This window comes from Lates calcarifer, linkage group LG1 (assembly GCF_001640805.2).
Source record: "Lates calcarifer isolate ASB-BC8 linkage group LG1, TLL_Latcal_v3, whole genome shotgun sequence".
NCBI classification, from domain to species: Eukaryota; Metazoa; Chordata; class Actinopteri; family Centropomidae; genus Lates; species Lates calcarifer.
Genome location: NC_066833.1, coordinates 13,675,142 through 13,692,873, shown reverse-complemented (window position 1 = coordinate 13,692,873; position 17,732 = coordinate 13,675,142). Strand labels below are relative to the sequence as shown.

The 17,732-nt window shown below is 39.7% G+C and overlaps 1 protein-coding gene across 2 annotated transcripts in view; it reads left to right on the top strand.

The window, feature by feature from the left end:
- Nucleotides 1–16,877, top strand: part of LOC108892750 (dehydrogenase/reductase SDR family member on chromosome X) — a 40,215-nt gene extending 23,338 nt beyond the window's left edge. For both annotated transcript variants that reach the window (XM_018690462.2, XM_018690461.2), the window contains exons 4-7: nt 7,554–7,655; nt 8,169–8,376; nt 10,078–10,285; nt 12,043–16,877. In XM_018690462.2, coding sequence (XP_018545978.1) covers nt 7,554–7,655; nt 8,169–8,376; nt 10,078–10,285; nt 12,043–12,222 — 698 coding nt within the window. In that variant the 3' untranslated portion in view covers nt 12,223–16,877. The remainder of the gene's footprint in view (nt 1–7,553; nt 7,656–8,168; nt 8,377–10,077; nt 10,286–12,042) is intronic.
- Nucleotides 16,878–17,732: the final 855 nt, after the last annotated feature.

Sequence of the window (17,732 nt, the reverse complement as noted above, 5' to 3'; positions counted from 1 at the left end):
TGACAGTGGATTGTGCGTGCAGGAGGCTTTTATGGAATTTGAGTCAGCGTCATCAGACCTACAGCAAACACTGTCACTTCTGCCACCTACAGTAGCTAGGAAGCTCATCGTCTCATAATGAGCAAGTGACCTGAAAGGAATGCATCATTTTTAATCTGTGAATCTATCCATCCATTTTATGCCCCTTCTCCAGGTCGAGGTTGCATTATAAAATTAGTTATGTCGTAAGGAATCATTGTTATATACCACTGTACACTGTACTGAAAAAATATGGTATTAAGAAGGTCTTAAAAAGTCTTAAGTTTAACTTGGTGATCCATGTGGAAATCCTTATTATAATTATATATCATATTATTAGTCATAACATACTGTAACTACTTATTTTCAAGTTTTTAAGAGTATAAAATTGTGTTCAAATATATTTGTAGAAACAGTATCTATACTTCAGGCCTCAGTCATTTCCCATTTATTCGACTAAGTGAGAACAAACATTGATCCAAACTACCACTTTCAACAGATATGCATAGCTGTCTACCATATAAATACAAGCTTTGTGTCCCTTTACAACATTCAAGAATTTGTAGGAACCAGGTACATGTGCTATTTGACTCATAACATGGAAGCTAGCGAGCATAGCTTGAGAATGTTAGCCTTCATAAGCAAAATACTACTTTTGTGCATTTAATTTTAACCTAATGTGTGCTACTGGTGAGCTCTTGAACACTTAAGAGCTCAAGCATGTGTCTTGAAATTGACAGGAGGGTGTCTTGCTAGCCGTGTCTTTCTTTCATGGGTCAGTGGTAGCAAAGGACTCACCACAACAGGTAACAAATGGCCCAAAGCTTGTTTCAATCAATGCAGTAATCTATTGAAAACTGTTAATATTTAATTACAGCCAGATGGTGCAGTGTTAAAATCAAAAGACATTATAGAGACATACAGTAGGGGGGTTAAAACATTGCCCTGTTTGTTAGTCCAGTGCACACACAAAATAGAAATAGTAATTAGAATTTTTTTTTTGTACCTTCCCACCTCAATATTTTACCAATTAACTTACAGGACCAAAAAAAAAAAACCCATCAATCTGGGGGTCACAGTAGCTGTATAAAATAAATTAAATACTTACTTACTTTTTCTATTGGGAAAAAATAATTCACCATAGCAAAACAATTCTTAGTACACTGAATTTTTATGTCAATTAATGGTCAATAAAATTTAAGGTATTTTATGTGCATATATAAGTTAGTGCCTCTCAAGGTAAATAGATCCTGTTCAAATGACTTGCAAAAGATAAGTTCTGTGGAAACGTAAGAGCTTATTTTCTCCACAAATTGTTTTTGGTGTGCTGTTTATTACTCCTCTCCTAAATACACATTCTCTGTCTCTTGTAATTGAAAATGAATCAGTTGTCTTATCACTAGAAGAACATGTTTGTTTTAGTAGCTGAACCTTCAAATTTTGCTTTCCTGAATTAGAGAGTGAAAAAATTGAAATCCTAACCATTTACCAGGTGATTTCATTGCCTTGTGTGTAAAAATGGGACTATATCATTAAAAAGTTATTTTACAGAACAGTGTGTGACTATATGACTATTGTACTTACTCCTGAAGAGGTCCCACTTAGTTTATTTAATATGTAGTTTCATTGAAAACACATCTCTTGAGTCAAGTTTCACTGAGGTGATCATCACCTAATAACAAACACGCGGACACTGTATATTTTAGTACCTCATACTTCATAAATTCTTATTTGTGCAGCTGAATACAGGTTATGGATGATATTTGATGTAGCACCGCCCATTGGGAGGCAAGCTGTGGTATGTCTTGCTTGGTCTCGCAGTGGAGAGCAGCAGAAAGCCGGCGGGCTGGGTCTCTGCTTGTGTGTAAGTGGCTGTCAGGTACAGAGACAGCGGCCATGTAGCTGGTGTCATTGAAGTCGATTTCCCTGGACGGGGCCGTGGTGGAATTGATTACTTCTTTTGTAATTGGCAGGCACTGAGGCATAGGGGACAAGAGGGGTGTCTGTAGCCAGATGCTTGTGCACAGAATGAGAATGTGTGTGCGTGTGTGTGTGTGTGTGTGTGTGTGTGTGTGTGTGTGTGTATGTTTGAATGCGACAGTAATGGATTCTCATTAGTATGTGAAGCAGGAGCTTTAAACATCTCTGTCCAAACGCCCTTCGGCATCCTTCCGAGTGTTTGCACATTTGTCTGTTATGTGAAAAGGGAGACAGCTCATAATATACATGTAGTGTAGGCTGCAGAGTGGGACTGGGGACTTGTAGACAACTGTAGAGGTCCTTTATGAGATTCAAGGTATTTCAAAGTATGTTAATATATTTTACAGGATAAAATATATTTTATAGGATAGAAATATAGACAATTGAATTTGCCACCTGAAACGCAATTCCGTAAAAACAATGTATACTGGGGCAAGCAGCACAAACCTCCTAAAGCTTTCCAGGTAAAATTCAATTAAAACAAACAGAAAACAAAAACAAAGACGCATGAAGACGATGCACATCCCAACATCCAATAGAATAGGCTCTGGATCAAAAACAAAACATCTAGCAGTAGTTGAAAATAGATCCAGTGAAACGATTTTATTTGCTGTTGTGACATACATCAAGAGCCTTGATGTATATCTGTACTCTTGCTGTCTGTATACAGTATATACTGTATATAAATATGTTAAGGTGTGTTTTGTATCATGCAGCAGTGAATCAAAGATACTGTCCCTATAAAACCTGAAGTGCAATCCTGCGGAAATATGCAAATGACTTTAGACTGCAAGTGGGCTTTAGTCAATGAGGCTTAAAGTATTTTACTTTAAATTATCAACACACACACACACACACACACACACACACACACCATGCAGATACAGGGTATTTCTGTATTTTTGCCACAGGCAGCGCTGTCTGTCCACTAACTTTAGTCACGGTGCACTTGAAAGTAACACTTTCTGCCTCTAACCATAGGCCTAGATTAACAGTGTGAAGCAAGGGAACCTGTGTGTCTGTGTATGTGTGTGCATGTGTGTGTGTTTGTCTGCTTAACACACATTAAATTATCTCTCAGCTTAGGTAACCCAGCTGCTCCCTTCTCACAAAAACTCCCTTTATTTTACCAAAGCCCTTTCACTCCAATTAACATAATTTTTAGGCACCTTTGATTTTATTTAGTTCAGTCATGGAAGTAATCAAACCAGCAACTTCAAAGTTGAAATATTTGTTTAAAAACAAACAAATAAGCATGACATAGTGCATTTCTGGAAAGCAGTGCTATTGGAAATGTGTTTTGTGCTATATTATTTGTGTGTGTAAGAGCCTCACAATATACACAGGTTGGATTTACATCTGTCTTGAGTATCATCCCATTAACACTGCAAGCTGAAGTTGACTGGGGCACCAGCCAGCCCCCTCTCTCCCACATCAGCCAAATAAAAAAAGTCTGTGGAGGAGCTTTTACTGGCGCAATGCCCAGACCTAATATTCTTGGATATCACTGTGTTGTTTATCAGACAGCTCAAAGGGAAACTATTTATACTTTCTTGTCTGGGTCTCATAAGAGGTGGTTTCAGAGGGGACAGTTCATCCATCCTTTTCACTCTTTATTTAGACAATATTATGGAGAGGGAGAAAGGGGAAATGTGGGATGTGACCCCACATGTAAGAGGGATTCAGGCAAATGTTTGACTTGACAACCATCTTATACTGTGTTCTATGTATTTAGAGCAAACGTTAATAAAACCGGTCCTCCAAACATTTCTGAAGATGGCCACATTAAGATCACCCATTTCTTGTCCATACAGTCATGGAGCTCTGAACAGTAAAGCATTTGTCAGAAATTAATTGCATTACTGTCAGTTTTAAAGCATGTGACTAATGCAAGATCTCTTGCCTACTGGCAAGCAGCAGAGACATTCAATGTGTTTACCAGCAATGCATTTTAATATCAGATGCAGGTGTAATCCAGCTTGATCATATTTACTAAAGTTGCAATCAGGATACAAGATGCATGTTAAAAAGCCAGGTGGAAAGAGAGAATTTATGGTAAGAGACACTTTAAAAGTTGTTTGTTTTTGTAAAGAAGCACTGGTCAGAGCAGAGGATGCTTTAGCATAAAGGCCAGCAAACAAACTCTTGTGCTGAGTTGTAAATATTTAGGGATGAATATCAGCTGACTAAAATATTAAATACGTGCTGCTGAGGATTTAGACATGTGGTTGCATTTGTTTGAATATTCCATGCAGGCTGTGTTGAAAGTGCAGCAGTACAGCGGAGCATGTATTAGCGATAAAAGTGAGATTTTCATGGACTTTTCTGACTCATACTGAAACGTCGAGGAAAAAAAGAAAAGAAAATAAAAGAAAAGAAAAGAAAAAAAAAAACTCCAGGATGCATTTGTACCGCTCACAATTCTCATCACAACTGGGCCAAACTAGGAGAAACTACTGAAAAATAATCCGTAACATCTTCAGTCTGAAATTTCTCTAAACTTGAAACAATCTAACTTTGTTAAAAAGTGGCACAATATGTTACTGTTCACTTTCTGAACTGTTGTCCCAGTTGCAGTATTTAGTTAAAAAAGTTTGCAACTTGAAAAACTGTTCAGTGACTTCCTATTGCATTTTTTATGCTGAAGCATTAGTGTAAAATTCACAACGATATTTAGTAAAATTGTGTTCACTCTGCTTAATTCTTGAGTCTTATCCTAGTCTTAACTGGATTAATTAAGAGCATTTGTTTTATTTGTATTATTTGTTAGACCTGTTTTACATCCTACGTCTGTCAAAAACTGGATAAACTCCAGAGGTCTACTAAAGGATTTTCAGTTGAAATACAGGCCTGTATGTTTTTTTCAGGGCCTTTTTCAGTGTACTGACTGTGCACTGATTTGGTAAGAACCATTTATAAATCACATTTAGCGTTCAGAATTACAGACACACTTGTGTGACACTCCTGTGTCCGCATTTCCCTTCACATAGGACACAAAGAGCAACTGGTTGAGATAAGAAGACAGGAAATGGAAAGAGGAAAAGGAGGATGATGGTGCGAAAGCCCTGAAGCAGAGTTGGACATGGCAAGTCTTCCATGAAACTGTTGTTTGACTTTTGCCCCCATCAAGATTTCACAAGTCATAAATTTGACATGTGTCTTTGTTTGGAAGTAATACCAAAAAGCACACTGTAGCAAAAATCAGCTGTTTTGTAAGCAATAGTAGTACTATGGGCGAACAATAAAAAAACATGGCACTTTTCATAGTAGGAAAAGTACAGGTGTAAATAATAACATTAATGATGTGTCCCATTAAGCCATGACAGTGACAGTGTGATGGTGAATCAATATAATTCGTTAACTCCTATTTTTATTTACACCTGTCCTGTTCCTGCTATCATGTCAAAATGTTTTCAGTGAATCAGGCATATTTTGCTTAATTTTCTGAAATCATAATATCTCTCATTGAACAATTAATACTGAGAGAGGGATTTAATGAATTTAATCAAATCTGAATTCATTTTAAAAACTCCTTTTTAAACCTGGATCCCTTTGAGGCCTATCTGTGCCAGCTTTTGTCACTGAATGGTGAGAAAGAAAAGCACAAAAATTGTTTAAATAATTATAACTTAAGACTTGTGTTAAGGGGTTTTCACTGCCATTGAGCAGTCATTCTCTCCTCTGCCTGTTGCTTTAACAGGCATGTGCCATAAATGTGGACCCACTGCCCCACTGTACAACCATCTCAGTGTGAAGCCACTGTTGTTTGTCAGTTTTCGGTAACTGCGACAGTGTCATTAAGCTGAAACTGGAATCACTGTAGTTTGTGGCTTGGTGTGATCACACCCACTTTGCCATAACATTGACTCAGAATTGATTGATGATTGATTTGCAGTTCTTTCACATTTTGTAAGTTAACATTCAGCTTGAATGAGATTAATGGTGAACTAGAAAGGGAGACTATGAGTGTACTCTTCTGTAACAAAAACACAGTCAGTGTAAGTTTGGCTGTTGAGACGAGGAGGCAGAGCTTTATAGAAGATTCTGGGGTCATAATTCAGGGCTTGCGGCAGCAGGCCCACGGCCGATCGATGGCATTTCGCTCCCTGCGGGCTCCCTAGATATGACTGGCCTGTCTGACAGGGCCATTGAAGAGGATAGAGGAGGAGTGACTGACACACACATAGACGTACCTGTTTCCAGGCTTATGCACATGTGCACTCGCTGGTACTATCCAAATGCACACACACACACAGACACATACTTTTGCTTATGGTCATTGAAATGCCCACACCTACTCTCTCTGCATCCATCTTTCTTTTCCTTTCTCCCCCAATGTTCTCACATGCTCATGCTAATGCTCATGCTCACTCTCACACACACACACACACACTCAACAGGAGGTGAGTGGCATGGCTTGGAGATAAGGCTGCTATCAGACCTTCATCAGAGACGGCTGCACTCTCATCTGTCATGGCGGCCTTTTTCCTCTATCTGTTCCATCAACTCTCCTTCCCCCTGCTCCCTCTCAGTCCTCCTCCTGTCCTTGTCCATTATATTCAACCTTCTACAGGCTCACCTGAGTCATTGGGAGAAATGAATGATCTAGAGGTTTCATGCAGCTTGAGGCATTTTTCTCAGTATGGATGACCTCCTGGTTCTTCATTTTACACTGTTGATCTTAGGCTTACTACAAAACTGAAACTTAGACTGTCCAGAGGAGGAGTGACATTGACCCTCTCTGAAAGAGCTTCTCTGAAAACATTTCTAAAGCAGTCTTAATTTGAGACATCTTGCTAGAAAGAGTTTTCTGAGAGTATTCTGTCTGAATTTTGGTAAATATATCCCTTAATGTTGAACTGGACTGGAAATATACAAGTATGGTGCCAGAGCAGAAAACAACTCTGTGCTTACATCACTCACTATTACTCACACCTCCACAGGTTGAAGCAGTGACATGACTGACATTGACTGACATAAAATTAAGTAATCCAAGATCAATTGCTGTCCACAAATAAGAGGAATTCTCATTGCATTGCTGTCTTTTACCTCGGCAGGTGTTATAATAATAGTGGTGGTTTATTATTAAAGTGCTAAGTAGATGTCCTCTAAGAAATCTGTGTCTGTGAAGCTCTGTAAGTATAGTCAGTGTTCACCATCTTCAAAGTAATTCCTCTGGAAGTGTATACACACACTCACACTTAAACTTAAGTGCACATAGTCACTTTCACGCTCTGATGATACCAGCTCTGGGCATTGCTTTCCTACCTGTGTCTTATCATACATTAGACCTGATATAATGCTGTGTTAAGCTTTGATGGGGTTCAGGAAGAAGTATTAGGTTTGATGTAATGTACCTTAGCAACAGAAGCGTAGTGCTGCCAGTATTGTAGTGTAAGAACCCACCAAGCCTGCTGTAAGAGATGATTAATACACTCTTTAATGTCTTACCGCCAAGATGGCTAGCAGAAATAATCCCTTTACAATGGCTCTGATGAGTGTGCCTTTGTGTGTGTGTGTGTCTCTATGTGTGTCCGTGTGTCCATCCATTCCAGTGGAGTTCAAGAAAGTGGACCTAGCCTCTTTGCAGTCTGTCCGTCAATTTGTCCAAAACTTCAAAGAGCGGGACCTACCGCTAAACATTCTGGTCAATAATGGTGAGTAATGGAAATATCATGTTGTAGCCACATGTGGGTTGTGTACCATACAAAGTAGTCTATAAAGTACTGAGTGAGAAAAGTAGAAATCCTCTGCACAGCAGTGTAATTTAGAAGCTGTCACCTGACTGAATTTAAAAGGATTTAAAGCATTAACCTCAGCTCCAGACGCACTAAAATCCCAGCCTATCCCAGCTGTCATTGGGCGAGAGGCAGGGTACACCCTGTACGGATTGCCAGTCCATCGCAGAGCCAACACAAACAGACAAACAACCAATCACACTCACAAAAAAAGGAATAGTAATTAATATACAAGACTTTCAGTTATCCATTACATATTTACATATTCCGCAACATGTCAGTTATTTCCATGTCATGTGTTCTTCTGTTTTCTGTGATTAATGTATCTGGCATATTATGCCTGTTAAAGTTATTGCACTGTGTTTGAAATACAGTCACACTTCACAAGCTGATGTGTGTATGAATTGTTTATTCATGTCTTTGTGTGTCAAGCGGGTGTCATGCTGGTTCCCAAAGGCTGTACTGAAGATGGATTTGAGCAGCACTTTGGGGTGAACTATGTAGGCCACTTCCTGTTGACTTGGCTACTCTTGGATACACTGAAGGATTCTGGGAAATGTGGTCACTTCTCTCGCGTAGTCAACGTCTCCTCCTCTGCCCACCGCATCAGCAATATCACACTAAATGACTTAAACAGCTGGTAAGTTTAACTCTCATGCACACTCGTGCAAACAGCATTATGTCAATATTGAAGGACTTGTTTCCTGCAAATAATCAATGATAACAAATAAATAATAATAATAATATACAAAACATGGAGCGATGCTCACTAATCAATCATCTACCAGACACACACCCTCTCAATTTGGTCTATTTAAGCTGCAAAAATGTTCCTGTCAATGCCACTGCTGCCCTGCATCAGTATTACTGCCCAGTGTTTCAGCCACATCACCGCCCCAGCACTCACCTCTAGCGTGTGGTGGTGGTGGTGGGGTTTTCTCATCACTCCCCAATTTCTCTAGCAGGGAGAGATGAGATGAGAGATGAGCCTAGATGCCAAACTCTATGTTCTGTTGCTGTAATAAACATTTCAAATGTGAGTTGTCTGACTGAAATAAAAATTAGCTGCTTGTTAGAGGTGCATGCTGATTATTAGCCATTAGCTGTTTCTGGCAAGATTTAGCAGCCATATGTAATTGTGCATTACTTATCTGACCATTTCCCTAATAAGCTATGTTACATACATAACACTTCTTCAGTCCTGCCTATTTAGCCCTGCCGTGTTGTTTCATTTGGAAGAACATTTTAAGCCCTAACTTGTCACACTCACCTGCACACTCTATGCTGCCATCACCAACACAAGAATCTCAGTTTCTGCTGGCATTAGCGGGTAACTGTTGGCTCCAGTTGGCTCAGTAACATGCCAGGCAGCAGCACTACAGTCCAAAAGTATTAGCAGCCTAAACATCTTCATTTGTGTTTTTTCATTTGGCATAGCAGTGGACTATGGTGCATAGCAGCGTGCTTAGACTGATGCCCTCTAGAAACTTTGAAAGAGGACAGAACAAATCAAACTCTCCCCTATAATTCACACTAATTTCAAAATACAGATGTACTAAATACCAGGCTGTTACTAGCTACAGCAGTATCTGTATCTATCTGTTTGTCTCTGTGTCACTGATTAAAGGTAAATTATAATAATTATAAACTATAGTCTATAGTCTTTATGAAGTCATTTGAGAAATGTCTTTAGGGTAATAAATGTCACTGAACACTGTAATTAAATGCTTACATTGTAAAAAGCACAATCTTACTGAATATGAATATGTAAATAATTTCAATGACACTTAAGTCAAATTGAAATTTCTTTGCTGGTTAAAAATGTGAGCTGTAAATCCTGCACAGTCACAGAAATATCTAGTATCTCTCAGTGTCAGGCAGATGTGCAGATACTTTCCTTCCCTGTAGATGGTGCTCATTGGCATGTCTGTGTCCACATCTCTAAACTGCTGCTGCTCTTACTTACATTGCAGATAGGTGGTGCAAACTGGACTGGAACTAAGTCCTAAGCTGCAGGTTATAATAATCTACTGACACTGCAGCTCTACAGTCGAATGATGCTGTCTGGGCCTAGTTTTAGATGCTTTATATTAATGAGACTGTGCGTCACTGTGCAAATGTGGCTGCCAGAGGTCTTGCCTGCTTGGTTTCCAATGTAAGAAGAACTTGTCTTTGTTCAGCAGGGCAAATGGGAAAATGTTATCTATTGAGGCAACAGCTGACTGGAATGAACTGAACACAATCAAAACAGCTGTTTACCTAGCTTTTTTCATTGTTATGTGTAAACAGAAACACCTTTTCTTTTAAGTCTAACATTCTCTCTTCCTTCCTCTCTCTTCAGCCAGTGTTATTCAGCCCATGCTGCATACTGTCAAAGTAAGCTGGCCCAGCTGTTATTTAGTTCCCACCTCCACCAGGAGTTGCAGCATGGAGGTTTCCCAGTGAGTTCATGTGCTGTGGATCCTGGCATGGTGGATACTGCTCTGTACCGTCACCTCTGGACGCCCCTCCGTCTGGCACAGAGCACCATTGCTCACCTGCTTTTCAGGGTAAAACAACACTATTCTGACTCACATCTACTTTATTCTCACACCAGGATGACATAAAGCAATTAGTCTGATATATTAAATCTGTTAATAACTTTGCTGCTGACATTGTCTGTTTTCCTGGAAAGAAACTACTGCTGTCACTGTGCAGTTTTTCTCAAGGTACATCAACCTCGACTGCAGATAATGTTCAGAAACAAGATGAAACACACTCATTCATGTGCACACACAAGTGCACACAGTCTATCCACATTGCAGATAATGGAAGTGCTACGAAAAGTCGAAGCAGGCACTGCATGTTATATTTTAAAACATTTCTTGCACAGCCGAAAGCTGTGGCCGCACGCTGCCATTAATGTCCCTGGGACTTAATTGAAGAAGATGTGTGTGAGTATTTGAGCCCAAAACTGCAGTTGTCACAGGCCCTTGCCTCTGAGCACAACCTGTGGGATGGTTCTGCCCCACATACGCAAACACATAAATCACAGAAAGTCATGTCATGTAATCATTAATATAACACACCCACACACAAATACACTGTGAATCACTGTGATTCTCACTGTGAATGACAAGAAGATGGATAGAAAGAAAAAGAAAGAGAGCGATGTTAATCTTAAATCACAGAGCAAGTAATGTAAGGACAATCAGGGAAGTAGATAAAAAATTTAATGATTGGGTATTATACTATATATATATATGAAAGTAATGTGTTTATCATTTAAAAACAACTTTGGAGAGTAATTTTAACAATAATTAGATGAGCGCAAATGAGGTCTTCCTTTCATTTTTTCTGACTGTAATGGGTTCACTTGCAGCATTCTTATCTATCTATCTTAACAGACAGTTTTATATAGAAAATAAGGTAAATTCAAGGCAAGGTGTTCTGATTTGCTTTAAAAACTCAAAGCAACCTTTGGGATGGATTACGCAATCAGTATCCAGAGGAAATAGTTTTTGTTATCAGCAAATATTGTTAAAAAATGCAGTATCCTTGGCAAGCAAAACAGAGAAATCACATAAACAGAGCAACAAGTAAGAGGTTGCCCCGTTGTCATGGAAACATTTTTTAATACATTTTTGTTTTTCTCTTCACAAGTGTTCAAGGAAGCGTTTTTCCGAGCTATAACCCCTCCATTTATGACCAGACCTTTCACTTACAGACAACAAAATGAACATTGAAGCACAAGTTGTGTTTGCCTGTATTGTCACTCGTGCTGAAAAATGCAGCCCTGCAAAATAATTCATTCAGAAAAACAATTAATATTCATGTTTGGAAATATTGTGGAGTACTACGGCACACAGTGACAAACACACACATACACACACACTGTTTCACACAAAGTATACAAGTGTGCTGTTGATGCTCGCAGGATCTGATCCTCTCTCTGCTCTGAAACCTGCTCCTGGTCTCACAGCTGACACTGAGATCATTGTTAAAAAGCATCAACACTAACACTTACGCGCATGCAGACACACACACACGTGCACCCACACACACACACACGTGCGCCCACACACACACACACACACACACACACACACACACAGGCACATAGCCTGAGCCTGCTTTTCACTGATGCTAACATACAGTGACATCAATCCTCCTCTGGCTTTCACCCACACACTCAATACATTCTTTGTTTTTGCAGCGATAACTTGTTGTTGAGCTTGTCACTCCAATTCCTTTTGATGTTTATATATTTTTGGTATGCAAGGATCTTTTAAATTTAGATGATGATGTGTGTGTACTTTGTCCACAGACTCCTACAGAGGGTGCTGCCACTGTGCTGTACACTGCCCTATCACCGGACCTGGAGGGGGAGTGTGGAGGCGGCTACTGGGCCAATGGGTGCAGGGAGATAACAAGACCACCGACCTTTGACCCCCAGCTGCAGCTTAGTCTATGGGAGACCAGCCTCCAGTTACTGGGCCTGCAGTAATAAAGGACAACCAACAGGACTCAACCCCCGAAGAACGGAACAGATACAGACCCTTAACTTGGGCCAACCAGCCACCTTCCTTCTCCTCCCTTTTTTCTCAATATTTTTTTTCACATTAAGGTGTTTGTAGAGTTATGTTGGCAATCTTACAATCCACCGCTGGACTGTGATTGGTTACTGGGGAAGCAAAGGCCTCCTTTTTGTTCCAGACCTGCCAAAGAAGGGCTACAGGGGATGGAAGACATATTTTGTTTGTTTGTTTGTTTTTCACTGTGACTAAGCAAACGTACGCACACTTACAGACACACTGTATGGGTTATATCGATACATGATTTAGCTGTTATAGCTACTGGGCAGTTGCTGACAGTTGTTTATTCCCTGATCGTAGCTAACCAGATAAATTGTTCCAATTCAAAAACCTGCTATGACACCTGCTCCACTCTGCCTTAATGTCATTAGTCTGGCTTTTAATGATGGGTTTTCATTGTCAACAATAAACTAAATGCTCTGTCAGAGGCTTTTCCTCACAAATATAGAATTGTAGGCAAACATTAAAATGCTTCTTGGGCATGAAAATAGTTCAATTGAGAAGCTGGATTTTGGCAAAGTATACTGGCTGCAAAATCACATCAGTTAAACCCTAGCACACAAACACACACATTTTCATGCACCATGACAATGACCAGATTCTTAAAATTTGAACCCGACTTGCAGTGGCGGAGGAATGTGATGTTATCACTCTGCTTTGACACATCACAATGATTTCTCAGATTGTCTTACCATCCCAACCATTTTACCAGGAGCACCTTGTTCTTTTGGTACATTCTTGTGCTTTTACTGGTTACTGCCGTTCTGAATCCTCATGTTAACTGCTGGTCGTAATTGTGTAATAAGCTGTGTTTGTTTTTTTAAAGAGGTGAATTCTGCTGTTCTCGTGAAGATGCAGGGAAAATGTAACCAACTCCCCCGTCCTCTCTCTTTCTCTCTCTCTCTCCATCACTCAGCAATCCAACAAAAGACATTCCTATGGTCAGAAGGGGGGATTTGGGAAGAAACTGGAAAAAAGATGGAAAAGTAGGGCCAAATTTGGAATGACTCCCCCTATAGACTTGAGAGTGATGAGACATTTGTTTTTGTTGTGAGGAATTTTCCTGCTGTTGTCACCATCTGAAGCCAGGATTTCCAGACGTTCATGTTTGCTTTTGTCTGCGCAGAAACAAAAAGGGAAGGATGGGGAACCAACCGCCCCTTCAGTCTGTCCCGGTTTTCCTTTGTGATCTGTGTTAATCGGTTTTACTGTGCCTGTGTTATGTATGTGCTTAATGCACATAAGCTAAGCATTAACTCGAGCTATAGACCCAATTCTTGTTGATGGACAGCACAATGGCCAGTCCAGGTGAAACAGCGACTGAAAGGAGAAAGAGGGAAAACACTTTTTTTTAAGCATTCAAACTGTGATTGGTTTCTCATTGCTGCTGCTGCTGCTGCTTCCTCATTTGGCGCCACTCCCAGTGCATTGTGGGATTGAGATTTCCCAGTGGTGAGAATCAAACTCCATCTGCTAAGCTGACACACATACACACACACTCACTCTCAAACATTGTAAGCAGTACATCCAGGCACAGGCTTATCTAAACAAGCACACAGCAAACAAACACGTCTGTCTCTCATGCAGGAAAATACTCACATACACACATACACACAGCCATAACACCATCACCACTGTGATTAACCATTTTAGCTGTGAAGATGAAAAGTTTTATCTCAAATTAACAAGTTTTGGCTTAAGCTCCTTCCCCACATCCCATCCCACTGCTGTATGTGTATATCATTGCTTTGAATACTGCCATTGAGCATCCAGCATTCATTATTATCTGCCGTATGAGAAGCAATAGTATCACTGTGGTACTGTAGCTAGTTCAGCCAGTAGCACGGAGCCAGACATTCAGACTAGGAGAAGAGCCCAAGACTGTGAAAGCGTATAAATGAAAAAGAAAACAGCTTCAGGTTACCCATGTATCAGGAATTCTAAATTTCTTTGTCTACCTGTATAAAAACATTAAGTGACAGAAAAAGAAAGAGCCACACTCTTTTTCAGGCAGTTTGAAGATGTGTCCCAGTTCAGAAATCCTCTGAAGGATGCAGCCAACAACAGTCAGTTCCTCAGAGGATCTGAGGGTCAGGCTGAACCTGTTCCTTTCCCCCTAAATGAGACACACTGTCTAGACTCACAGAGATGAAAACAAAAAAAACCCTATTGGTGTCTTCACGCCCTCCCTGTCAACTCGTAAACAAAGTCAACACAGGCAACAGCAAACAAATAGGTTGGTAATGGTAAATAAATCCATATTGCTTATATTTATTTGTAATGCCCTGTGGTTAACATGTCCATGCTGCAAATAGTGGAGTTCATGTCTGGCTTGCTTTATTAACAACCTATTGTTAGTCTGATCCATGTGAAATGATTACCAATGATAGATCACCTTAATACATGGACCTGGTAAATACGACATGATCATTTGAACTTATGAGTTGTCAGAGATTGCCTGAATGCTCCATTAAACAGCCAACCACACCGTAACAGGCTCGGGATGACCCCGAAGCAGGTTCTGTCCTGCAAATTTTTGGAGTGTGGAGGGGCCTTTGAAATGGGACAGGCCTTGTTGGCTCGCTGTGATGAAATGTGGACTCTGGGTCTATTTTTAGACTCCTGCTGTGTTAATGTTATATGGAATGGATGGGAGCAGTGGAAAAGATTGCCATGTTTATGGTACTGAAGTATAGAGAAAAATTGGTTAGAGTAAGAGTTTTATAGTCCTAATTACTCAGTTACTTGGATGTCGACATGAACAACTTCTACAAGTCTGAACCTGATAATTTCGATAACTCCAGTATGACACGAACGCATCATTACTCAAGGAAAACGCATCATAGCTTGCCTTGGTCCTGATTGGCTAACCATTAGAGTGATTGAAATGTGGCCAATCAGACCTATGTATCTGAACCTCCACCAGCAGGTTTACATCATTTGAATAAGAGTAGCTGATTCTGGTCAGCAAATTGGGGTTCAGTGTGTTTCAGACTTTAATTCAGTATAACAATTTCAATTCAGTTTTTAATGTAACTACATTATTTTTTGCAAAATATTACAATCCAGAACCTCAGTATATTTGAAAGGGAAATTCAACTGAATAAAATGGGATATTTAAAATTCTAATTTAAAGCAAACATCTCTTGAGTCTGATGTTTTTTTCTAGTGTAGCTCTTGTGTGGGAATTGACTCTAAATGCCAGCAATACTCCTCAGTTTTTAAAGTATTTTTTTCTTCTACTCAGTGTTGTCAAACTGTTTGGAAACAAACTGTTTATTGCCTCAGTGCATCCTTGTTTGACTGTGTGGTTCCTCAAGGCTACTGTAAGGTTACTGACGAAATAACAGACTATCAAACAACCAAACACAGTCCCAGTGAAACAAATGCACTTGTCCCTTCACACAGATGAAAACACCAGCTTGCCACTTAGCAGTGCTCATTTTTAAAAAAAGTACAAAGCTACAGTGTGAGCTACATCCCGTCAAAGAGCTATCATGTTTTTCACAGTCCAGCTGCTATAATAGACGTATTAAAACCCGAGAAGGAGAGCACAAGACTTTCCAAAGACGAGGTGAGGAGGAGTGTGAGGGTCTGTCTTGGTATTCTTGTTGTGTCAGTGTGCAGAGGAGGCTGCTAAATTATCAATGATTACCTTGTTATATATTTAGCGTACTCCTGAAGTGTTCTGCACAGACAGGACAACACAATGAACTTTCTGAACTTGAATTGCAAGAATAGAAAAAAAGCAAAAACAGCTCAAGTAACCGTCTGTGATATTGTCTGTATGTGATTTAGTCGTATATGATCATTTCAAAGCATTGCCACCGCTGGACATGGACCAGTGGAGCTGTAAGTAGACTGAAAATGCTCTGATAGCCATTTTTCTGACTGACCTGGGATTACATTTATATTAAATGTTTTGGTCCCAAGTTCTGCAAATCCTAAATGTGTATATGTATACGAAGAGGTAATATAAAGATGTATAGAGGAGGGAACCAGATGAACTGAGTCCTTACTCTGGTGGCAGGACCAGTTAAGAGAAAATTCATGCAGACATTTTTCTGTAGTTTCACCTTTAATATACCAGTATAACATTTTCTCTTAAGTTGACTTCACCCAAGCTACAAATAGAAGATGTTCCCACCTCAAATCCAGTGTAAACATTCAGTCCATCTGGTCACCTAAGGATCTATGAAATGTGCAAAATGTTTTATTTTTATTGTTATTTTGTTGTTGTAGAGATACACATTTTATTGCTTTTGCCGTGCCTATGAAGAAAATCTCCCTCATATATGTGTAACTGTGAATTTTTCATGTAGAAAAGAGCTTGTAGAAACTGTGATACCGTCTTGTCCTGTGCATTGCTGTAAGTTTTTTCTTCTCTTTGGAGTGATGGGACTGGAAATGAGGAGTGTGGATGTGTGTGTGTGTCAGTGTGTGTGTGTGTGTGTGTCTAGATTAGGGAGTTCATGTCCATGTTTTTTGTCGATGGTTGTGACATTCCAGCAGCAGCCACCACCTTTTCTATTATCCAAAGCCTCTCAATAAACATATCATTGTGCCACTCTTGTTCTCTGTCCTTAACACTGTGTGTGAGTGAGAAACTGTCAGGCTGATGACGCTCAGCGTGAGACAACGAGCCTCGAGCGCAGTCTGAACTTTTGAGATATTCTCAGATCCATCAGTGAAACTCACACATGCATACACAGAAACACACATTTACTAGGTCACTAGGATTAACTCCGTCACATTTTTCCTCTCATTAAATATCACTGCTGACACCTTTAAATAGTTTTATATTATTAAATCTACTGTTATTACATTAATTTGGTGGGCGCCAACCAAAGCAACCTTCACCTTTTTCCTGTCATCCTTCAGGAATAAATAGGGTTTCGTGTCTTGCTTAAGGAGCAACAGCTGCTCCAATTTATCAGTGCTAGAGGAGTTTGACCATTTTCTAAGCCCCACTTAGAAAATGGTCATTTTCAAGCCCCCAAAAAATGTTTCTCTTCTTGCCAAGCTTGTCATTCAAGCACATCTTCTGTTCAGTTTACACTGATGATGAAAGCAGGACTGCCATATGAAATTCGTAGTCATTTTTGAAACAGTATGTCCTTGGCAGACAAAAGCAGGGTTTTATTTCTAACACGCAACTGTTGATTTTGCGGTTTGTTTGTTGCTGCGAACATTAGCCTAAACAATGATGACGGTCATTACTGCTTATGTAAGAGAAGGTAAGCAGCTACCCATTCCTCACATTTTAGCTGGTGTTTTTGGAAAAAACATACCCTATATGGCTCTTCCCATTTATGATGTGTCTTTTATGTTTAGATTTCACTTTATTTGACTGTAAAACTACCTCATCATCACTGTGTGCATATATAGCTGTACATAATTCTGTACTATGTACTGCAGCTCT